Source organism: Necator americanus, chromosome X (genome assembly GCF_031761385.1).
Source record: "Necator americanus strain Aroian chromosome X, whole genome shotgun sequence".
Lineage (NCBI taxonomy): Eukaryota > Metazoa > Nematoda > Chromadorea > Rhabditida > Ancylostomatidae > Necator > Necator americanus.
In genome coordinates this window covers 25,864,296-25,882,878 of record NC_087376.1, presented here as the reverse complement: position 1 = coordinate 25,882,878, position 18,583 = coordinate 25,864,296, and the positions used below count along the sequence as shown (strand labels likewise).

The following is an 18,583-nucleotide window of genomic DNA, read 5'->3' as shown; positions in this document are numbered from 1 at the left end:
GGCACGTGTTCTAACCTTTTGATTCGGTTAAAAAATGAGTCCTTTCTTAGTTGCATTATAACTGTGGATGAAAAGTGCGTGATTGTGACTGTGATTGACGTGTGATTTAGAGCATATGAATGAAAGGTTGCAAAAATTGTGGCCGGGAGTGGTGAATAGAGGAGAACCGATCCTCCTGCAAGACAACGCAAGGCCACATACTGCACAAATCACCCCGCGAAACCTAACCCATTTGAGTATAGAAGTTCTCCTTCGCCCACCGTATTCCACAAACGTTTCCCAAACAGCTTCTTCCAGCTCTTGATTCACAGCAGCAGTCTACTAATTCAGACGATGTTGAAAGTGCTTTCCATAATTCTTTTTGATTCCTGCAATCTCAGTTCTATAAGCTAAAGGCTTGAATTTATAACCACTTCGTTGGAAAAGATGTATAGATTCTGATAGTTTTTACTTCGAATTAATAAAGTTGTGCTTATGCTGAGTTATAGCAATTTGAAGTATGCGGTTCGTCTCCGAAATTGATTACGCACCACCCCAATACCAGAGTAAGCTCGTCGTTTCGGTCTACTTCACTCTCTTCTGATTCCCCAGCAGCTATATTGATATTGACGAATGTCAACACATGCGAAATTCTTGATAGAAATTTTTTTCTTCTTTCTACTAAGGTAAACTCCTTACCAGTAAAGTGCTGCATGTGTCCTCTCCAAATTTCCGATCCTGAAACGACCTAAAATCTGAAACGACTAAACTATCTTGCTGCTGTCCTTGGCTTATCTTTCTTTTAGCTGTAAGTTGGATCCTGGAAACAATAAAATAAGACGGTTCGGTGTGCGAACTGCTCTCAAAAATTTATCACCTTTTCAAAAATTCGGCTAATTAAACACTAACTTGCAATTTAATCGAAGAAATAGAATTTAATTACACCTTTAACGAGCTCATTTACAGTTCAATCAAAACTTCCCAATCTTTGTGCTAGGTTCTATTGTTGTTCTGAATGTCTAAGGTAAAGAACTCGGAACGATGGGACCCTCACTGAACACCGCCTTCAGCTGAAAGTCAGTGCTACACTGAAACGCTCACAGTCACCAAGTAGCGATTAAAGTTGCCTAACGATGGTTTATTCCCACTGAAAATTTCTTAATTCGAATGCAAACTACTTTTTATACTCAGTTCTGAATATATTTTCCAAGATTTTTCTACTTGCCGGAAATTTATAACAGATAGCTCACTAGTAATTTCATAGTTTCTAGGATGACATTTTCAATAGTGGATCCGCTTATTGTTTCTAATTGTTGATTCATTTGTTGGATGATTTGGATATTAAACCAAAGATGGCAGAAACGTAAGTATTACCTTAACCGAATCAGTAGAATTAACTGAGTCAAGTGGAAATTTTTCCAAAGGTATCCCTCCATCCGATTATGTCTAAAACAGTCACCTTCAAAAAGAAATAAACTGTGTGAAATCCGTTATTTACATACCCGTTGCTTTACTGGAATTATTTTTGAGACTATTTTTTGAGACAGTTTTTTCCACATGAAAGAAAACTCAAGTTGTCTGCTCGTCAATCTTCTTCAGACTGATAGCATTTTTTCTGGCTTTTTTCTTCTACCGTGACATGGATGTTGTCTTTAATAAATCATTATGGATACGACTGACAATATTGAGTGTGTTCTTCTATAAAACTCTATCGATTCGACGAAAATGAAACCTTAAACCGGATAGATTTTTTTGCACAAACGAAAAGTTGTCTGCTTTTCACTTTATTTTCAAGGGAATAAAAGTCTGTCTATGTTCTTCAATGATATTTTATATTGAATGCCGTTTTATTCTCTCAGTTTATGTACCAAGCAGTAAATATTAAAGTGATATCGAACCTTTTCGTTTATTCTATATAATTATATTATATTATTATCGCCCAGATCTATCCAATAACTTACTTTTCGTAATTCTATCACTGCCTTAGAATGATAGAATACAATTTTTCTCTTAAGTCTACTAGAAATATTGTCAATGTCATAGATTCGAAATTTTACCTGATGTTTCATGAAGGCTTTCAAGACAACTGACATAACGGCACCAATATGAATTTAATGGCGGAGTTTCTTTTTCCAGAAAAAATCCGTGAGGTGGCATCATTTCCGAGCAGTGCATAGTCCCATCCACTGGAATTCACGCAGTTATTGAGAAAATTAGCTTTGATTTGAAATAGATGCTTTGTCTGGGTCTAAGGTCTAGGATTCAGGTCCTCCATATTTAGGTCATTTTTCCATAAAGTAAGTGAAAATTATTTTGGCTTTTTCTACGACACTCCGAGGTTGGCTGAGTTCCCATACTTGTTCCATGAATTCCATGACATTATTTTCTAACGAACAAATTAGAGATATCTGTGGATGTTTTGATCGGTTTCGGCACACAGGCTGGACTGGAACATATTTGTTGTTATCGTGAGAGGGAGAGGAGAGGATTTCGAGGCATTTGGGTCCATTGGTTAGGCGCCTGCAAACAGGCAAAGACAGGCGAACCATGTCACATCTGATTATCGGATTCAGTTTTTCCATAGCCTATTCTTTATTCCCTTAAGCTATATAATAGCTATTTCTCTACATTATATCATATGAAAATAACATTATAATAGAAAGTTTTGCACAGTTAACGAGAAAATTGGTTTAATGAAGTCGATTTTTTCGGCATAGCCTGATGTCAACTGGCTAACACCTTTTCCCAATGTCAGCTTCATTTACGTGCTGTGTACATGAGAATTTATTTCCAACAACGCGTCTAACTCAACAACGATTCAGGAATTCCTGCCATCCAAAAAATAATTCGTCTCTTAGCTTGCTAAAAGTATTATTATTATTTATTATTTAAAAGCACATTCAAATTTGTGGATGATGTTAAAAATTTATGGATCTTTCGTTCTTAATGTGACCATTAAAGAAGTCATTAAAATCATCACACTGAAGAACAGACTCGGAACGAACATCCACATCCTATTAACAGGGGTACTTAAAAATCCAAGAGATAGATCTTGGATTAACCACATCCTCACATTTGCATAGTCTCCATGTACTACTGAATTACCGTGATCAAATGTAGCAATTTGTTTCGATATCATTCAAATTGCTTGAATCGATGAATGGATTTTTAATAGATGATTTTCTGGTGGAACGTGCATCGTCTGTTCTCAACTGAATAGGAAACCTTCATTGACTTCACCCATCCAGTTTGCCTTAAAACGACTAATCGCTTTTTAAGCTTTAAGCTTTTTTGAGTCACGAATGAATACGTAAAGTTACGTCTTTTTCTCCTTTCAGTCTTTTTGTAATGTATTTCTAAAGATGGCATAAACTACAAGGACTCAGGAATCCTAATTTTTTCCACAATCACCTCTGTACTTAGCGCTCCTTTCTTAATCGAATATTACTTCATAATTTCTTACACAATAAATCATCACAGATTTTTTTCGGAGTTTTTTCCTTTAACTAAACATCTGGGGTTGCAAGGATAGAAATAAAGTTGGTCCTGTTGAGAAATCAAAAATATTTTCTGAAACCGTTCAATTTGTGTTAGAATGTACTTCAGATAAGTTAGGGGTGAATTTAACATGTACTTCTCCTTCTGCTGTCTACGCAGACATCCACTTTCACATTCCTACAATCTTACACTTTCCACAGATGCACTTGCAAATAACAAGCATTGCTTCACTTCCTCTACTCTGCTGCTACAATTGTGAATGTTATCCAATGAATTCTACTTTTGTTGAAGCAACGAGTAGGCGTACGCCATTTTAATGTCTTTTCTTCCGGAAGCGAAAACAATTAGAGGACGAAAATCCCAGCAAAAACGATTTCAACTTAAATTAACTGCCTGGTTAAATCTAAAATGATGTGATTACTTGTGTTGCTTGCTAAAAGAGGCTCTCTGCTCGCATGTAAATGTTAAAATTTAACAAAGGCATGAGTTTGTGAGTGCAGATGTTGTCCTCAAAAGAATAACGAGAGCACATCATTTCATTATCTTCACTAGAACGGAACTAACACCCGTTGATTATTTCCCACCCACAAGGTCCATTTTTCGTGGACGGTAATGCCATTGCAGACCTCAGACCTCATTACTGGATATATCCACGAGTAGAACTCTATAATTATGCTTCTTTTCATTCCCGAAAAATGTGTGCCAAGCATCAGCAACAATACCCCAGGCAACAATGACACATCCTGTTTGCTGTCAATTTACGAGAATAGACAAAGAATCGGCTGAAACGGATATCAAAAAAAGTTTCCAAATCTTGCATTTTGCACTTTTTTTCAACTCGCAATCGTCAGTCGTCTCATGTCTTATTTTCATCAACTATCTTCATTTTTCACTTGCTTCTCTTCTCCTCCTTCAATCCACAACGTTTCAAGGGCGAAGACCTCTTTTCTCTATGTTCGTAGAGTTAATTACCTCTCAGTCAGCGCTCCTCTTTTCCTAGTAGCGTCTACGATTTCGGCAGCAAATCCTTTTCGTTGGTTGCACATGACTGGCTCATTCATTTCGAATAAGGAGTGATGAAGTGAAAAATTTTTAAAAAGAAACAATTTCCGGAAACCCTTCCAGACACCTTTCATGTAGAAAAACATTCGTCACATGTGTTTTGCATGTTTGCTAGTGGTTTATGGATAGATTATGGATTACACAGTAATATGCGAGAATGTCAAGTATAATACCCATTCTTATTCTGTTTTAGAAAAATCAAACTTTGATTATGAACGGAATTTCGAAGCAAATGTAGAAGGTTATGACAGATATGAGATATGGATTCATGAAGAAATAAACCATCATTTCTCGGCTTACACCTCCACACAATCTTACACCTCATTTTTCGAAATTAAAATGTCACCCAGACATTTTAATCCCAACAGCTGTTGGATATGTGAATTTTAAGGATGATTTCATATGGTTCCAAACATTTGTGCAGCGTACAAAGCATATTTCCGTATTTGGCATATTTCCGCCAACTTCCTGTTTCCCACAAGTATCGAATTAATTTCACTTGCTGTACTCACTCAGAACATCGAAATATTTATTATTTGTTAAAAGAAAAGAAAATTTTGCCAGGGCGTGGAGATAGTAACGTATTCTCTCAAATCCCTCTTTTTTTAGATCTTTAAAAATTATTTAAAGTCTTGTCGAATATCCACGGGTCATAATTTAAAAAAAAGTCTGGATACCTTCAAATTAAAAATATTCGATTTCGCCGGGAACATATGTAGGAAGTAGAGTGTGAAGTTTTTCTAGCCGCTCTTGGCTGTACACTTTTACGGATCTCATCGCGTGGAATGTTACACAGTTCTATCCTATACTCTGTGAAGAATCTTAGTTCTTGAAGTATCCTGCATCTCGTTTTCTTTCATGTCGCCGACAAAAGTTTTACACCTGTTAATTTTTGTCACTAAATACGTTGGAAACACAATATCTACGTAGCGTATTCGAATAGCTTCGAATCCTTCCGAAAATTTCCAACTAAGTACATCCCAATGTATAATTCTTCAACTTCTCAGCAGTATCCTCGAATTGTCACTGTCTTACAAATCACTGGAATACTCGTACAATCCTTCCCATATGACGAGGTGTTTCTACGCTTCCATGAACTATTTGTTTCAGCATCGTCCAGAATGGCATTAATTTACGCAAATGCGGTTAATAAGCGGATGAATAACCCTATATCAAAGCCGAAGAAGAAGCACACACCACCATGTTCTTTTTTGGATGACAGCCCTGCAGGAACAGCTAGGGATGGACGAAAAAGAAGTACAAGTCGTGAAACAACACCGTTACGAAAAACGTGAGCTTGCAAGAAAAAATTAACACTCCTAAAAGAGTTTTCATCTATGATACATGTTCGTCCAAAGGGGAATAGACTTGTGCTACTAATCGTGGCAATGATATTCACAGGAATGCGATGGATATCTGGTTACGGCAATATATATGCTGTAAATATGAGAAAAAGCACATGTTGCTCATTACTAGACACGTTCAAGAGCAGATGTTGCTGGAAAGTTATTTCGAGTTGTTCCGGACGCTTTATTACGTAATGCTATACACTTAAAAAATAGCTGCTTACATCCTCTTGCAATTCTTGAATATACGATAAATTTTCCTGTAGATCAAAACCCGCAAAGGTCCTTCTACAGAGCCAGCTCGTTTGTCAAGGCTATGCACTGCCTGCATGCCTTTGACCTTTGGATTTGTAGGCGAGTTGCAGAATCTTGCATTTTTCATTGTGATGCTCGAAAACCATGTTATAGATCCTATTTGCTTCATTAGGAGAGTCAAAAAAAATCCTCAAATGTGTTTTAATAGTATTTGACTCCTTTAATATTTTTAGTTCATGCAATCTACCGTTACATCTACAAGCGAATCATTCCTATACGGGCTCAGACGTTCTCACTTCAACACAACTATCTCATCGTCCAGTGCAAAGGAGCAAAACGAGGTATACAGATAATTAACCTCATCACAATACCTCATTTATCCACTTTTCTTCATATTTAACTGCAAAAAAAAACCGCAGTGCCTCATTGGACAAAGCCAGTTAATAGTTGCGTACTTTGCAGTTGTGGTGAGTTGTCAAATAGGGACAATGATGACGATACGCTTCGAAAGATATCGCATCCGGCAATTAGTCAATCCGCTACAAGTCAAACAATATGCGGGAGACGAATCGACGATAAACGTTCTTTAGCAAAAAAGAGCCTTATACAGGTAATTCCGCCTCAGACGTTCCGTTCGAGACCAATTTAGATCGCACCAATGCTAATGGTAGTATCGTATTCCATATAGGTAAGACTATTACAAGTAATAATGGTAGTACATGTGATGTGAGGTAATTTAAGATGTTACTAGTAACTTCAATCAATCACATCGTCTCAGAAATAAAAGTAAAATAATAGAATGATAGAAGAGGAACCTATTTAATTGCGTCATCAATAATATCAACATCATAACAAGTTGATCTTCATAGATTTCTGTTTCAAATTGCGTTGTTTTTCTTTTTTAATTAGAAGAATTCGTTAATCCATCAACGGCCGTTTCTATCATATAAAATTGTTTTGTTGTATCTTTGTGGAAAACAATCTCGTTAAAAAATCCTCCCTCCAATATAGAAATACAATCTCGAACACGTCTATGATGAAGGTGAAGAACAGTTGGAGGGGAGACGAAGAAGCATTAGTCTGGATCCGGAACAGTGGTTTGAACAAGTCACGGAACAAGGCGACAAGTAAGAAATTTCAATTTTTTATGTTATAAAAATAAATACGATGGAAAAAAACTATGTAAATAAACAAAACAGATATGAAGTATAAAATAATACCTTGTTTATTTTAGGAAAAAACTGTGTGCAAGTAATAAAATGAAATTTCTCCACTCCACTTTTTCCCTCTTCAAGCTCTATCTTGGATGAATGTATTTTCTAAGAAACGGTATAAATAATGTTCTGTAGGAACAGAAGACAAATTCTACTCCGACTTCATAGAAGGCTTTCAAAGAGCAGCAAAATCCTGCCTCCAATGGTTTAAATAAGAAAGCTCCAAATACCGAAAATGTTTTTTCCTTGCCTACCGCCTGGCACATAACGCTAAACGTTAATGACATCAAGCTAGTTGGTGAGAGATTCAGGAAACAATACAAGCTAGCAAAAAAATTTATTTATTTATTAAAAACGCCTACATGTTTGTCATAAAACAAAATAAAAACAAAATTATTTAGGATTTTTTTCACTCCACTTTTTTTCTGAGTGAGTTAATGAGAAATTTTGCAGCGAGAGATTACGTTTTTCAGCACCACTTCTTCGCCACGGAATTTGATGAATTAGCTGCTAATTAAAGTATTCCTTAGTAATGAAGCCATAATTAAGAATGCTTCATTTTTGCAGTCTGAGGGAGAGTTTCCACGGCTTTAACTACTTTCTGAGAAGCAGAATGGGGTAATATGAAATTTAACCATCAAAAATATCACCAACCACCTCTTAATACAGTACACACATGTGGCTTTTGTTAATGAACGTGGGCTAATAGCATTGCTTAGCAAAATTTGACAGTTGATTATGGTCCCTTAATGACACACAATGTTAATGGATTTCAAGAAAATGGCTCACGAAAAGGAGAGAAGATACGCAAGAAGAAAAAGCTTATCCATTACTAAACACGTAGTTAGGGTACTGTAAAGTATTGTTCGGGTGAAATTAAATGAAATCACAATTTTTTCGAGTGAATCTGATAAATGATCTTCTTTTGCATTAACGTTTACTTAATGTCACTTATAGATATCATAAATGTTTCTTTTTCTAATTTCTTTCAAAGATTGCATCATCACCCTGCCGAAACTGTTGTAATATGCTGTGGAACGCCCCTGGGTTTGAGATTACAAAAATTAGTACTTTTTAGATGAAAAGATATTCTGAACAAATTTGAGGAAGTTATATTCACTTCCAAAAAAATCATGCATAACTTCGACGTATACGAACTTTTTTTTGATCCTAAGCAAATATTCAGACATTATTTCCCGGTATCGCTAATACCGTCTGCATTGTTTGCAAAATTCCACGTATAGATATCGATGCGTTTTGTAGAAAAGTGATAAAAGTGAACCTTAAAGAGAGAAGAGCACCAAAGTAAAGGTTTTCTTTGAGATGGTACAACTTTTCAATCTTTCGCAATTACTTCTATAAAATCAAATGTTGACGAAAAATCCTCGAAGGTAGACCAATTCTTGAAAATTTTGCCCGAGAACTCGCCTGTTAAAAGTAAACCAAATAGTTATATTGACAATGTCGACCCGATTTCTTCTCCTCTCCAAAGATCCTTGAAAGATTCCCAAGCTGACTCACACCCACTTTTCATTACCTTCTTCTGCTCTTTTATTTCCTGCGCAGACGACGTTTTTCAGACAAAAAAAGGATGGCGCCTTCCAGAAAATGAAACGGAAGTTCAGCAAATGGAAGTTGTCTGGACGGATGGAATAGCGAAGCCACATGAACGCATTCTTTTCATCGCAAAAATCATTCTTTTCTCATTTCTTTCTTGACAATTCGATAAATGCTTGTAATCATTTGAACTTGTACACAATCAGTTCTTCGAACGATGGAGGTATTCCCACATTTCACTGAATTCCTCTATCAATTTAGGTAGCGCAGAAAACGCCATCTGAGTGATAACAACATCTTGCCTTATCTGGACAAAATTCTTTCTTCCTGAATTCCGCACGTATGAAGTTGTCGTTCGTGACTGCTCGGTGAATTACTGGATAATTAGCGATGCTGGAAGTGGGACGGTCACGGAATTCTCAAAAGTCTTTCTTGATCCGGAGACAGAATCACATAAATTCAGATAGACATAGATTCAAACTGGAATCTCGCTGGTAATTATTGCAAATAATAGAACAGAGAATCTGTATGCATTGTCGACTCTGAATATGTTCCACCGGGCGACCCCACTACGCTACCCCAGCGCAATGTTTGCATCAATAGAGAAGCTCAGAAAATGTTTGTTGCAGTCCTGTAAAGACGAAAAGTCGATCAACTACATTGTTTTTCTTTTCGCGAACTCTTCTTCCACCGCTAAAAAAATTACGACGGAAATGTCAGGCCATTCGTTTCTCGGCTGACAGCTACAGTTAGCGATGAGTGATTTTGATGCCGTTCCTAAAAAATCGCAGCGTTTTCTAAGATGTTATCAGCCGGGTCACACACAGGCACAAACATTGAGGAGGTAGCAGTTTACTTTTCATTTCGGGAAACCCCTTCTTATCATTAGCGCTATATTTCACCACGGACTTGTTCACATGGAGCTCACGCTCACCTTCTTGCTACTGCACCAGTTTTCCTGAATAATTTTTTTCTGCCACAATCATCTTATTTTGTTATGTCGATGACTTTTTTTCAAATGAACAACTCTCTCAATTTTTTAATGCCAGTTGTTTTCATAAAGTGGATAATTCAGGAGTACAGGGATCACCCGGCTAGACATCAATCCACTAACAGAGCCAAGTATATTGGCTCTTGTCTACGTACCATCTGCCTGTACTCAATAGCTGAAAATCAGTTGTCGTTCAGCTGAGGGTGAATGGCATTCATAACACCGGTTGTCAAAAAAGATTTCCATTTATATTCGATGAAGAAATGCGAGAAAGACTCACAGAAAAATCAACAACCCGACACTACACCTAAAATCGCCGAAGATAACGGTTAGTTTTTCACCGTCAGTAATCCTCAGTTTTTCTTCATTCCATACCCATTCTTAAAACAATTCTGTATTTTTCCATTACTTCTGTTTCAGTTTATTTCAAACTTGCAATAAAGAATCCAGTTAGAACATGTTATCTTTTAGACAAGCCATGCTTATAAGTAATTATTACATTAAGAAGGAGAGGAAAAAAATCTGTTAAAACGGCATCAGATTGATTGTAATATAGAAGTGGACTGATAATTGCTAGAATTATAAGAACGTTGCAAAACTGTTCTGATGTAAATTACAACAATAGCTTCTTCAGTTCATAAAACAGAAAATAAAAATTAAAAAAAAGAAAAAGTTTTGATATTTCACCTTTATCAATTAGCTTCATTTCAACTTTCTTTTCTATCGTTTTTTTTTATTTATCCCGCGTCTGACAAATCTAATAACGGGAAATTCTTCTGTAACTTAGTAATTTAATTAATTTCTCATTGTTCCCCTAAAACAAAGCAGTAAGTATAGGATATGAACCAAACGATGTCACACATGCAAGCACCGTTACGGCCCGCTCCTAATTTCGTGTTCTCCGTGCTGCGGTTCAGTGAGTCACCGCATACAGCAAACATCGGCGATGGGACGTTTGCCTAACCCGGTCCCTTAGGCTGGAACCCTGCTAATAACCGCGCTATCCTGGATGCGCACGTCTAGAAATCGTTTTGAACGCAATCGCTTGCGCCGCATATTGGTCCATAAATCAGATCGCTTTACCCGGAGTACAGCAATAACCATTAACAGTCATTATTCTCACTGTAACGCCTACTCAACTTGAAACGTGTAGTTTAAGAATAAACACTCGCATTACACCCCAGAAAATCATGACAAGGTTATTCTTCTCCGTTATAACGCTCATCTTCATGTTAACAAACCAAATCCGCAAAGGAAATCTTGGGCGAACATTAATCTAGTTCTCGTAGAACATAGTAGATTTAGCATAACATGGATCTTATCCGTACTAATTCTCACTCACTGTTTCATCGAAATATATTTGTTTCGGTTACGGTAAAACCCTTTCTTCAAGTAGCTGTTTCGCCATTTAACAAATAGCAAATATTATTTTGCATAGAATGTGTAACTTTCTTTGATAAAAAAGGCGATAGCTAGAAAAAAAAAACGGAAACGAAGAGGAAACAAAAAAAAATCCAGATAGCCGTCGGATCGTAAGATAAAACGATTTCTTGCTAACTGAATTGTTTATTTTCCCACTAAATACATCTTTTTTTACGCTCCTCCTCAGTATGAAAATGGTTTTTCTCGAGGAATGTACACACCACACTAGTATAGTAGGGTCAAAACGACATGAAGCACGTACGCAATTGCGTACTCGGCCTCTCTCGAGGCGCTTCGGTGGAGCTTAGCGACTATGAGCGTGGTGAATGCAGTTCGCTGCAGTTTGCGGCGGACCCAACTCTCTTTCGACTGCTGCCTCCACCGCGCCGTTTCGAGCGTGTACGCAAATGCACCGCAACTACACTTGTGATTCATGTCGTTTTGACCCGAGTATATCAATATTAACAAAAATTCTAAAAAATCAAACATGTTCTAGAAATTTCTTAGGTATACATCATTCTAGGACCGCTTCCTTTTCTAGACATCTTTTTATGAACCATTATAAATTTCCATCTATATTCTCAAAACAAGTATCGAATCGGCAATAAAAGATTAAAGATTACTTTTTGATCAAATATCTAAGGAATCAAATATTATTGATCAGAAGGTTACTGAAACAACCTTCTGAACATCTTGGTAATGAAGAGAATGAAGCAAACGTGTAAATTTTCTTTTTTCGGAAATATAGACAACGGTAGGTTTCCTTTTGCTATCAGCAGAATGTTGTCCCATTCAATGTAGTCTGCCTTTTATCTTTTTCCTACACCCTTACGAATCCTTATAATACTGTTCTCAGAAAAAGGGAACGAGAAAAGATACCACACAAAAAGGATTTTTAGCCAGCACAATCCTAGCTATTAATATCTAAAATTTATGCGTGACAAAAAATCTCAACACTTTTTGTTCTAAATTAAGCGTTCTCTGACATGCAATAAAAGCTTCCTTCAATTCTTAATGTGGTGTCGAAGAGAACAAATTTCCCTTGAATGGGTTTGAACAGAAAAGAGCTTTTTTTCGGAAATATTGTTGAGTACGGAGATGCAACCGCTGTAAAATTCTCATTTAACCTCTAATGCAGCCCATCCAAAAGCCTAATTAAAGAAGACGTTCGGAGTAATTTTTATGATGGATAAATCTGAGGCTTCTACAATATTCTGCTTCTGCTTCTGACTGCTGGATTTGTGAGTGATTTTGGCTATGGTACCTGCAAATGGTGACTATGTACTTCGAACTCCATGTACTTCTAGAAAAGATTCAATTTCATCCAAACGCCGTCCCTAACTTCACTGAACATGAATTTCCCTCTGATCCGTGCCTGAAACTCAATATAAACACCTGTTTACCTGATTTTTTTTTTCGTGAAGAAAGTGTGCTACGCTAGCTGACCGCTTTCTACGGCCTTATTGTACCGATACGAAATTAGTGTTACACTGAAAGCCCGCTACTGTAAAATTATTTAAAAGGAAAGGAAATTGTTTTACGAGATACTACTCTTCTGATTATTCAATAAACACTGTTTATCACAGATGGCGAGTGGGAAACGTTTTTGGAGAGAAAATTGCGTCTGGAACTAATTAGAGAGCGACGACAACGACATCTCAACAAGGAACCACGACGAAGGCATATGCTCCGAAAAATTTCCGAGATCAGCAACGAAGCAGTGGACGACGTCGAATTGGTATTTGACCGAACTCAAAAGGGATTTACGATCATGAGATCACTAACTGAGGTACGGCACTGACTTGAACTTTATCCTTGTACTTTTAAACAAAATATTACAGTTCTTCAAATTTAAAATTAAATTCTCGCCTAAACTATTCTGATGATAACTTCACTGTCAATGATTCATTATCCATATAGCGACTTCAAAGGCATCGCAACTCCACAAATCTGAGGTTCTCTGAGCAATTCAGAGATGTTTACCTATGGTTGTTGTACTATAAATATATATATATATATATATATATAATATAGCTAAAGTACTAGTAAAACATCATAACTATAACTAAATAACATTTAGTCTTAAGTTCAGATATATTCATTACCGCTAGTCAAAATCAAAAAATCAAGGTCAAAGTCTTCTATCTTATCTATCTTAGTATCTTTTTCCTAATACATCTCAACTTTCAGATTTTTGACTTTTAGTCCGATCCAAATCGCTTAAAGGTAGCGTACCAAAAGACAAAACATACCACAAGATTGACAGGATCTCTTTAAGAAAGGAAAGGGTTAGAGCTGTAGATGACGAGTATGAGCATGGTTACGGTTGATTCCTGACAATAAAAGTAAAAGGGTAAAGCCCCTAGTGTATCAATCCACTTGGGATGCGCCAACGCGTCTTACAGGAATTCGTAATCGTTGAGGTTTTTGAACGCGTGTTGGCCTATACTATGCCTTGTGGGGGCCAGCCGATGATCAAGCCAGTGTTTTTATCCTCCCAGACAAGTCTGGCACCAATTTATCGACCCGGGAGGGATGAAAGGCTTGGTTTGCACTAGTGCGGTTTCGAACCTTCGACCGTGTGACTAGAACGGACCTCTAACCGACTGCGCCACAACCGCCTCATTCCTGACAATCGTCGTTGTAAAACGGCGAAAACGGCCTTTTGTAACTTTTTTCCTACGAAGAGCCTTAAACTGCCACATGTGCACGTCCCCACAGCAGGCTATCCATTCGTTTTGGTTGGAAAGACTCTGGTAAAAACACTGACACTTATCGCCCGTCCTTTTGTGAGCGCCATACGTGTACCCACAATCTACACTCCTGACGTTAACTTTGTGGTATACTAAGTAGAAACAGCAAAACAGTAACGGTATAGGTAGTAAGCAAATACTGCAAAACAGTAACGATGTTCAAATAGAAAGCATCGTAATATTTCTCTCAAACATTTATTATTATTATTATTATTATTATTATTATTATTATTATTATTATTATTATTATTATTATTATTATTATTATTATTATTATTATTATTATTATTATTATTACAATGATTTGATGTGCAATCTTTTTCCAGATCGAAGAGCATGAGGAAAAAAACAGTCCAGCAGGTGACTATGGCAGCAAACTTGCAGAAACCAGCAATAAAACAAAATCTGACAGCGATGTTCGTAAGCCTCGCAAGTACGGTGCAATGTTGAGAATGTTGAAATGGATGAGTAGTCATTCACTTCGAGGGAAATAATGCAGTATTGGTCTTGAAGTAAATATTCATTTATAACCGTGTGACGGCTCACCGTAAATAAATAATTGTACACTAGAAATTTCCCATAGAATAGGACACCTACGTTACCTAACAATATCGATCAATATTTTATGATTCTTACCAGAGAACAGATCCCTCATGCTTCAATAGCTTAAAATATCAAATAAAAAACACCCAGCTCGTTCAAAAACCCACAGTCTCTGCGTATCATCCCCGTGCACTGCAGTCACAGTTGAAGTCTGCGTGGTGGGACCCTCGCCAGACGCCGCTCTTGAGCTCGAATACGAGCGCTAACAGCGCTCTAATGATGCGCTTGCAGTCAACTGCAAACGAGTGGGAAATTCGAAGGCAACTGCTTATGATCGGGATAAAACGACATGAATCACGGTGCATTTGCGTACGCGCTCGAAACGGGGCGGTGGAGGCAGCAGTTGAAACCGAGGTGGGAACATCCCAAACTGCAGCGATGGGTGGTGCTGGGGAATTCTAACGTACTCGAATCTAACGGTCCTTGAATCTCGTCTCGGACCGTTCTGATAATATGACGGCCTCCTTCCTAAACAATAAAATGTCTTCTTCAAAAAATAAGTTGCTTAGATCTTTTATCAGACCTTAATTGCATAAACGAATCTCGACAAATGCTCCACTGTCCTCAAGAAGGCACACGGTAACTTTTGACTTCAGCCGAGATGTACAACTGCTTGAACTTTCTTGATGACAAAATGTTCAGTTATTTTAATTTCTTATCATAATTAAAAATTTCTCTTTCGCCCTCTGTTTATCTTCATGCAGTAAAAAATGACTAAGATGCTCGAAGAATGGACTCAAACACTCAAATACTCCTTTTTTTAGTTTTTTTTTTTTTGACGTGTTTGAAATGATACAACCAACCTTTGGTATTGGGACTGAGCGAATTCGAACATTCGGTAATAGAAACCGAAGTATGTTCTAGTACTCGAAATGTCAACTATTAGTGCTCGAGCACATACATCGGCAATTTCTTTTGTGTACTAGCACATTTAGTGTCCTGACATTTGGATCAGGACCCCAATTCTGCATTGCTATGCTATACTTTTGTGCACAGTATCATATATTCTTTGTGCAAACCTTCGGCATTTTAAAGAGTTGAATTTTTAGCGGTTATCTTATCAAGATGTCCGCCTACGATGTTTTGTTTTTGGTTTATTTAACGACTGCCCATGACGCACATTTTATTAACGACCTTCACAGGGGGATTCCTGTGTTTTTGGCTCCTAGTGAGCACACGGTCTTCGTTCACCTGTTAATAACCACTATTGTATTATTGTACCACTGAACCACAATTCATTTGGGCACAAGCCCAAGCACAATTTATAGTGCAAAGAAGGAATCTAGTAATTCCTTTGCACCTTCACATCTTGTCACTTACCTCAATATTCACATTATTCACTGTTTCGTAACTCCGGCCATCGGGGTAGAGTACCTGATCCCGCTATATCTCACCTTCATCGACTTTATGAAGACCTTAAGCGGTCATAGAAGCCTTGGACAACCAAGGCGTCGGTACACAAAAGTACTTCCAGAGTTGTGTAGTAACTACACGACAGGAATTTCCCACTTCTACAAGAATACTATCATCAACGTAAAGAAAGTGGTACGACAGGGTGACGCAATTTTACCCACAATATTCACGGCCACTTTCGAGAACGCAACGTGGCAGCTATTATTGGACTGCTTATGAGTGAAAGTAGATGGTCACCAACTAAACCATCGGCGCTTTCCTGATGATACCGCTCTGATTGCATTTAACATCAGCCAAACGGAACTAGTTACGGGTGAACGAAGTGAAGAAGACCGGAAACACACTACACCGTGCTCACCTCTTTCACATCACCGTATTTCCTGCTCTGAGCTATACTTCAAAGGTCTGAACACTTCACACTCACAATGAAAATGCGGTCAGCATTATTGAACGTTCAATCGGTTGATGCTAGAAGCACCACGCTTCACACAAGTGAGGAGGAAAATTGAAGTCCTATCTCACGTCAGCGATCGAAGATTAGAAACGACGCCGCGTTTCCGAAGAAAAGTAAAATAAGGTAGGCAGGACACATGATGCGCTGCTTTAACGACAACTGTTCGACCACAGTTGTGAGGGACTGGGTTCCACGCGATATTAGGCGCACTAAAGGAAGATGGGCAACCCAACGGTCAGACTTCTTAACAAAGTTTTTCAGAGGAAAATTTCATGCTCATCCTGTCCACACGAAAGCAGAAACTACTGAGCAACTCTTGCTTGGGATTGTGACAAACTGAGGCATTAGTGGCGCACTCTCGATCAACTCGAGGAACAAGAGGATTCAATGTGATCAGGCTCAATATTACCGCCTGCTAAATATTAGAATTCATGTGGACCACATCGGAAAGCTCTAATATTCAAACAAAATGCAGTATCCGATGGAAAAATTGCCGTTCCTGCAAGAATAAACCGCAAAAATATGATAGTTACAGTTTTTCATTCATACTTTTACCAAAATGAGATTCAAAAGACACAACTCACTAAACAAGTGAACTCGAAAGAACTCAACATTATTCGAGACCTCTCTTCCTGAAACCTCGGCATTATGAGCTGGATTTATGTCTTCATGTTTTGCCAACGAGGTTTCGGTAAAAATTTATTTGTGACTCGACTTTTCGACAACCTCGTCTTTGTTGAAGGCTTGGAAATGTTTCCAGGTTTTTTATGCTATGCAATTGTCATCAAACTCATTCTCTCTCCTTGCTAAGCCTCGTTATCGTTCTAGGAACATTAGGCATGAAATCCAAACACGAAAACAGGTTGATAAGTCTCACCAACTAGCGGGCTGGTGAACGACCGCGAACTTACAGATTGTCACCCGAGGCGAACGCACTACGCACTGTGCAGTATTCTTAACCATTGAAGTCTGGATAGCGGCGAGTGTAGTGTAACGGTTCGAGGTCTGCCTGCCTGCACGATCGATCGGAGGTTCGAATCCGCCCTAGCGCTCACAAAGTCTTTCACCCCTCTGAGGTCGATAAATTGGTACCAGACTTGTCTGGGGAGATAAAAACACTGGCATCCCAAGCGGACTGATTAACGACAAAAACTTTATCCTTTATCAGAAGTGCAAAAGCTCGGCTTTCCTTGAATCTTGGCATAGAGATTACAACTTGTCGATAGTCCAATTGAGCAACAGCCAAGATTGTTAACAAACTTGATTACGGTTAACATTTCGGCGTCGTCGCCTTCGTCAGAGCCTGGAAAGTCAGATCATTTGTGATATATCCTCTCAAATGCCTCATCCAGAACAAGTCATCATCCCCTAAGATACTACATCCAAAATCGAAACCAAAAGAGTCCAAAACGTTGTGCTTACCTAGGTAGCCGCGTTGCCGTGATATTAGCGGACCTCTATCTTTATTCTTTATCTTTTATTAATGTCTGGATAATGTTAAGTGAGAATCTTCTGGCAAACGGTGTTATGGACGGCATAAAGACATTTGCGTTAGATTAGCACTCATTTTTATTATTCATGGACGGATTCCTGATGGAAACCTAAAATGCTTCCAATGCCTTCCTAGAATATACTTTTTTCTTTCTCGGTTCAATTATTTATTATTATTTATTACTTTATTTCAAACTCATTTTTCATCATGTTTCTCATACTTGTACCACCTTAATTGTGTCATTGGATTTCTATGCCTTCTACCAGCAAAATGTTATTTCATACGCAAGCTCAGCATCTTTCCAGTTTCTCCAATATAAATAGTATTGCACACTAGGCATTTTATTCGCTACAATGCTCCGATCTTCGTACAATCTTCAGTCTTATCCTAAGGAGAAACATCCCAACGTTCCATCATAGACTGCCAATTGCAGAGGTTACTACGAACCAGCTGTGGCTTGATATTACCGTTTGGAATGTTCAGTAATGCAACATCATTTAGCAACTGTGCTCGTAAAAGACCCCGGCGTATCGCAGCAGCTGAG

The 18,583-nt window shown here is 37.9% G+C and overlaps 2 protein-coding genes across 2 annotated transcripts; both read left to right on the top strand.

Moving 5' to 3' along the window:
* Window positions 1-5,660: 5,660 nt before the first annotated feature.
* On the top strand, window positions 5,661-7,271 carry RB195_025525 (uncharacterized protein; the record flags this gene model as incomplete). The annotated part of the gene is made up of 4 exons (XM_064213709.1): window positions 5,661-5,830; window positions 6,374-6,481; window positions 6,603-6,750; window positions 7,152-7,271. The coding sequence occupies 4 exons, from the start codon at window positions 5,661-5,663 to the stop codon at window positions 7,269-7,271; spliced, it is 546 nt and encodes a 181-aa protein (XP_064069590.1).
* A 2,838-nt stretch (window positions 7,272-10,109) lies between these two features.
* On the top strand, window positions 10,110-14,571 carry RB195_025524 (uncharacterized protein; the record flags this gene model as incomplete). Its single annotated transcript, XM_064213708.1, has 3 exons — window positions 10,110-10,230; window positions 12,911-13,113; window positions 14,404-14,571. 3 exons carry the CDS (start codon window positions 10,110-10,112, stop codon window positions 14,569-14,571), a joined length of 492 nt encoding a protein of 163 aa, XP_064069589.1.
* Window positions 14,572-18,583: the final 4,012 nt, after the last annotated feature.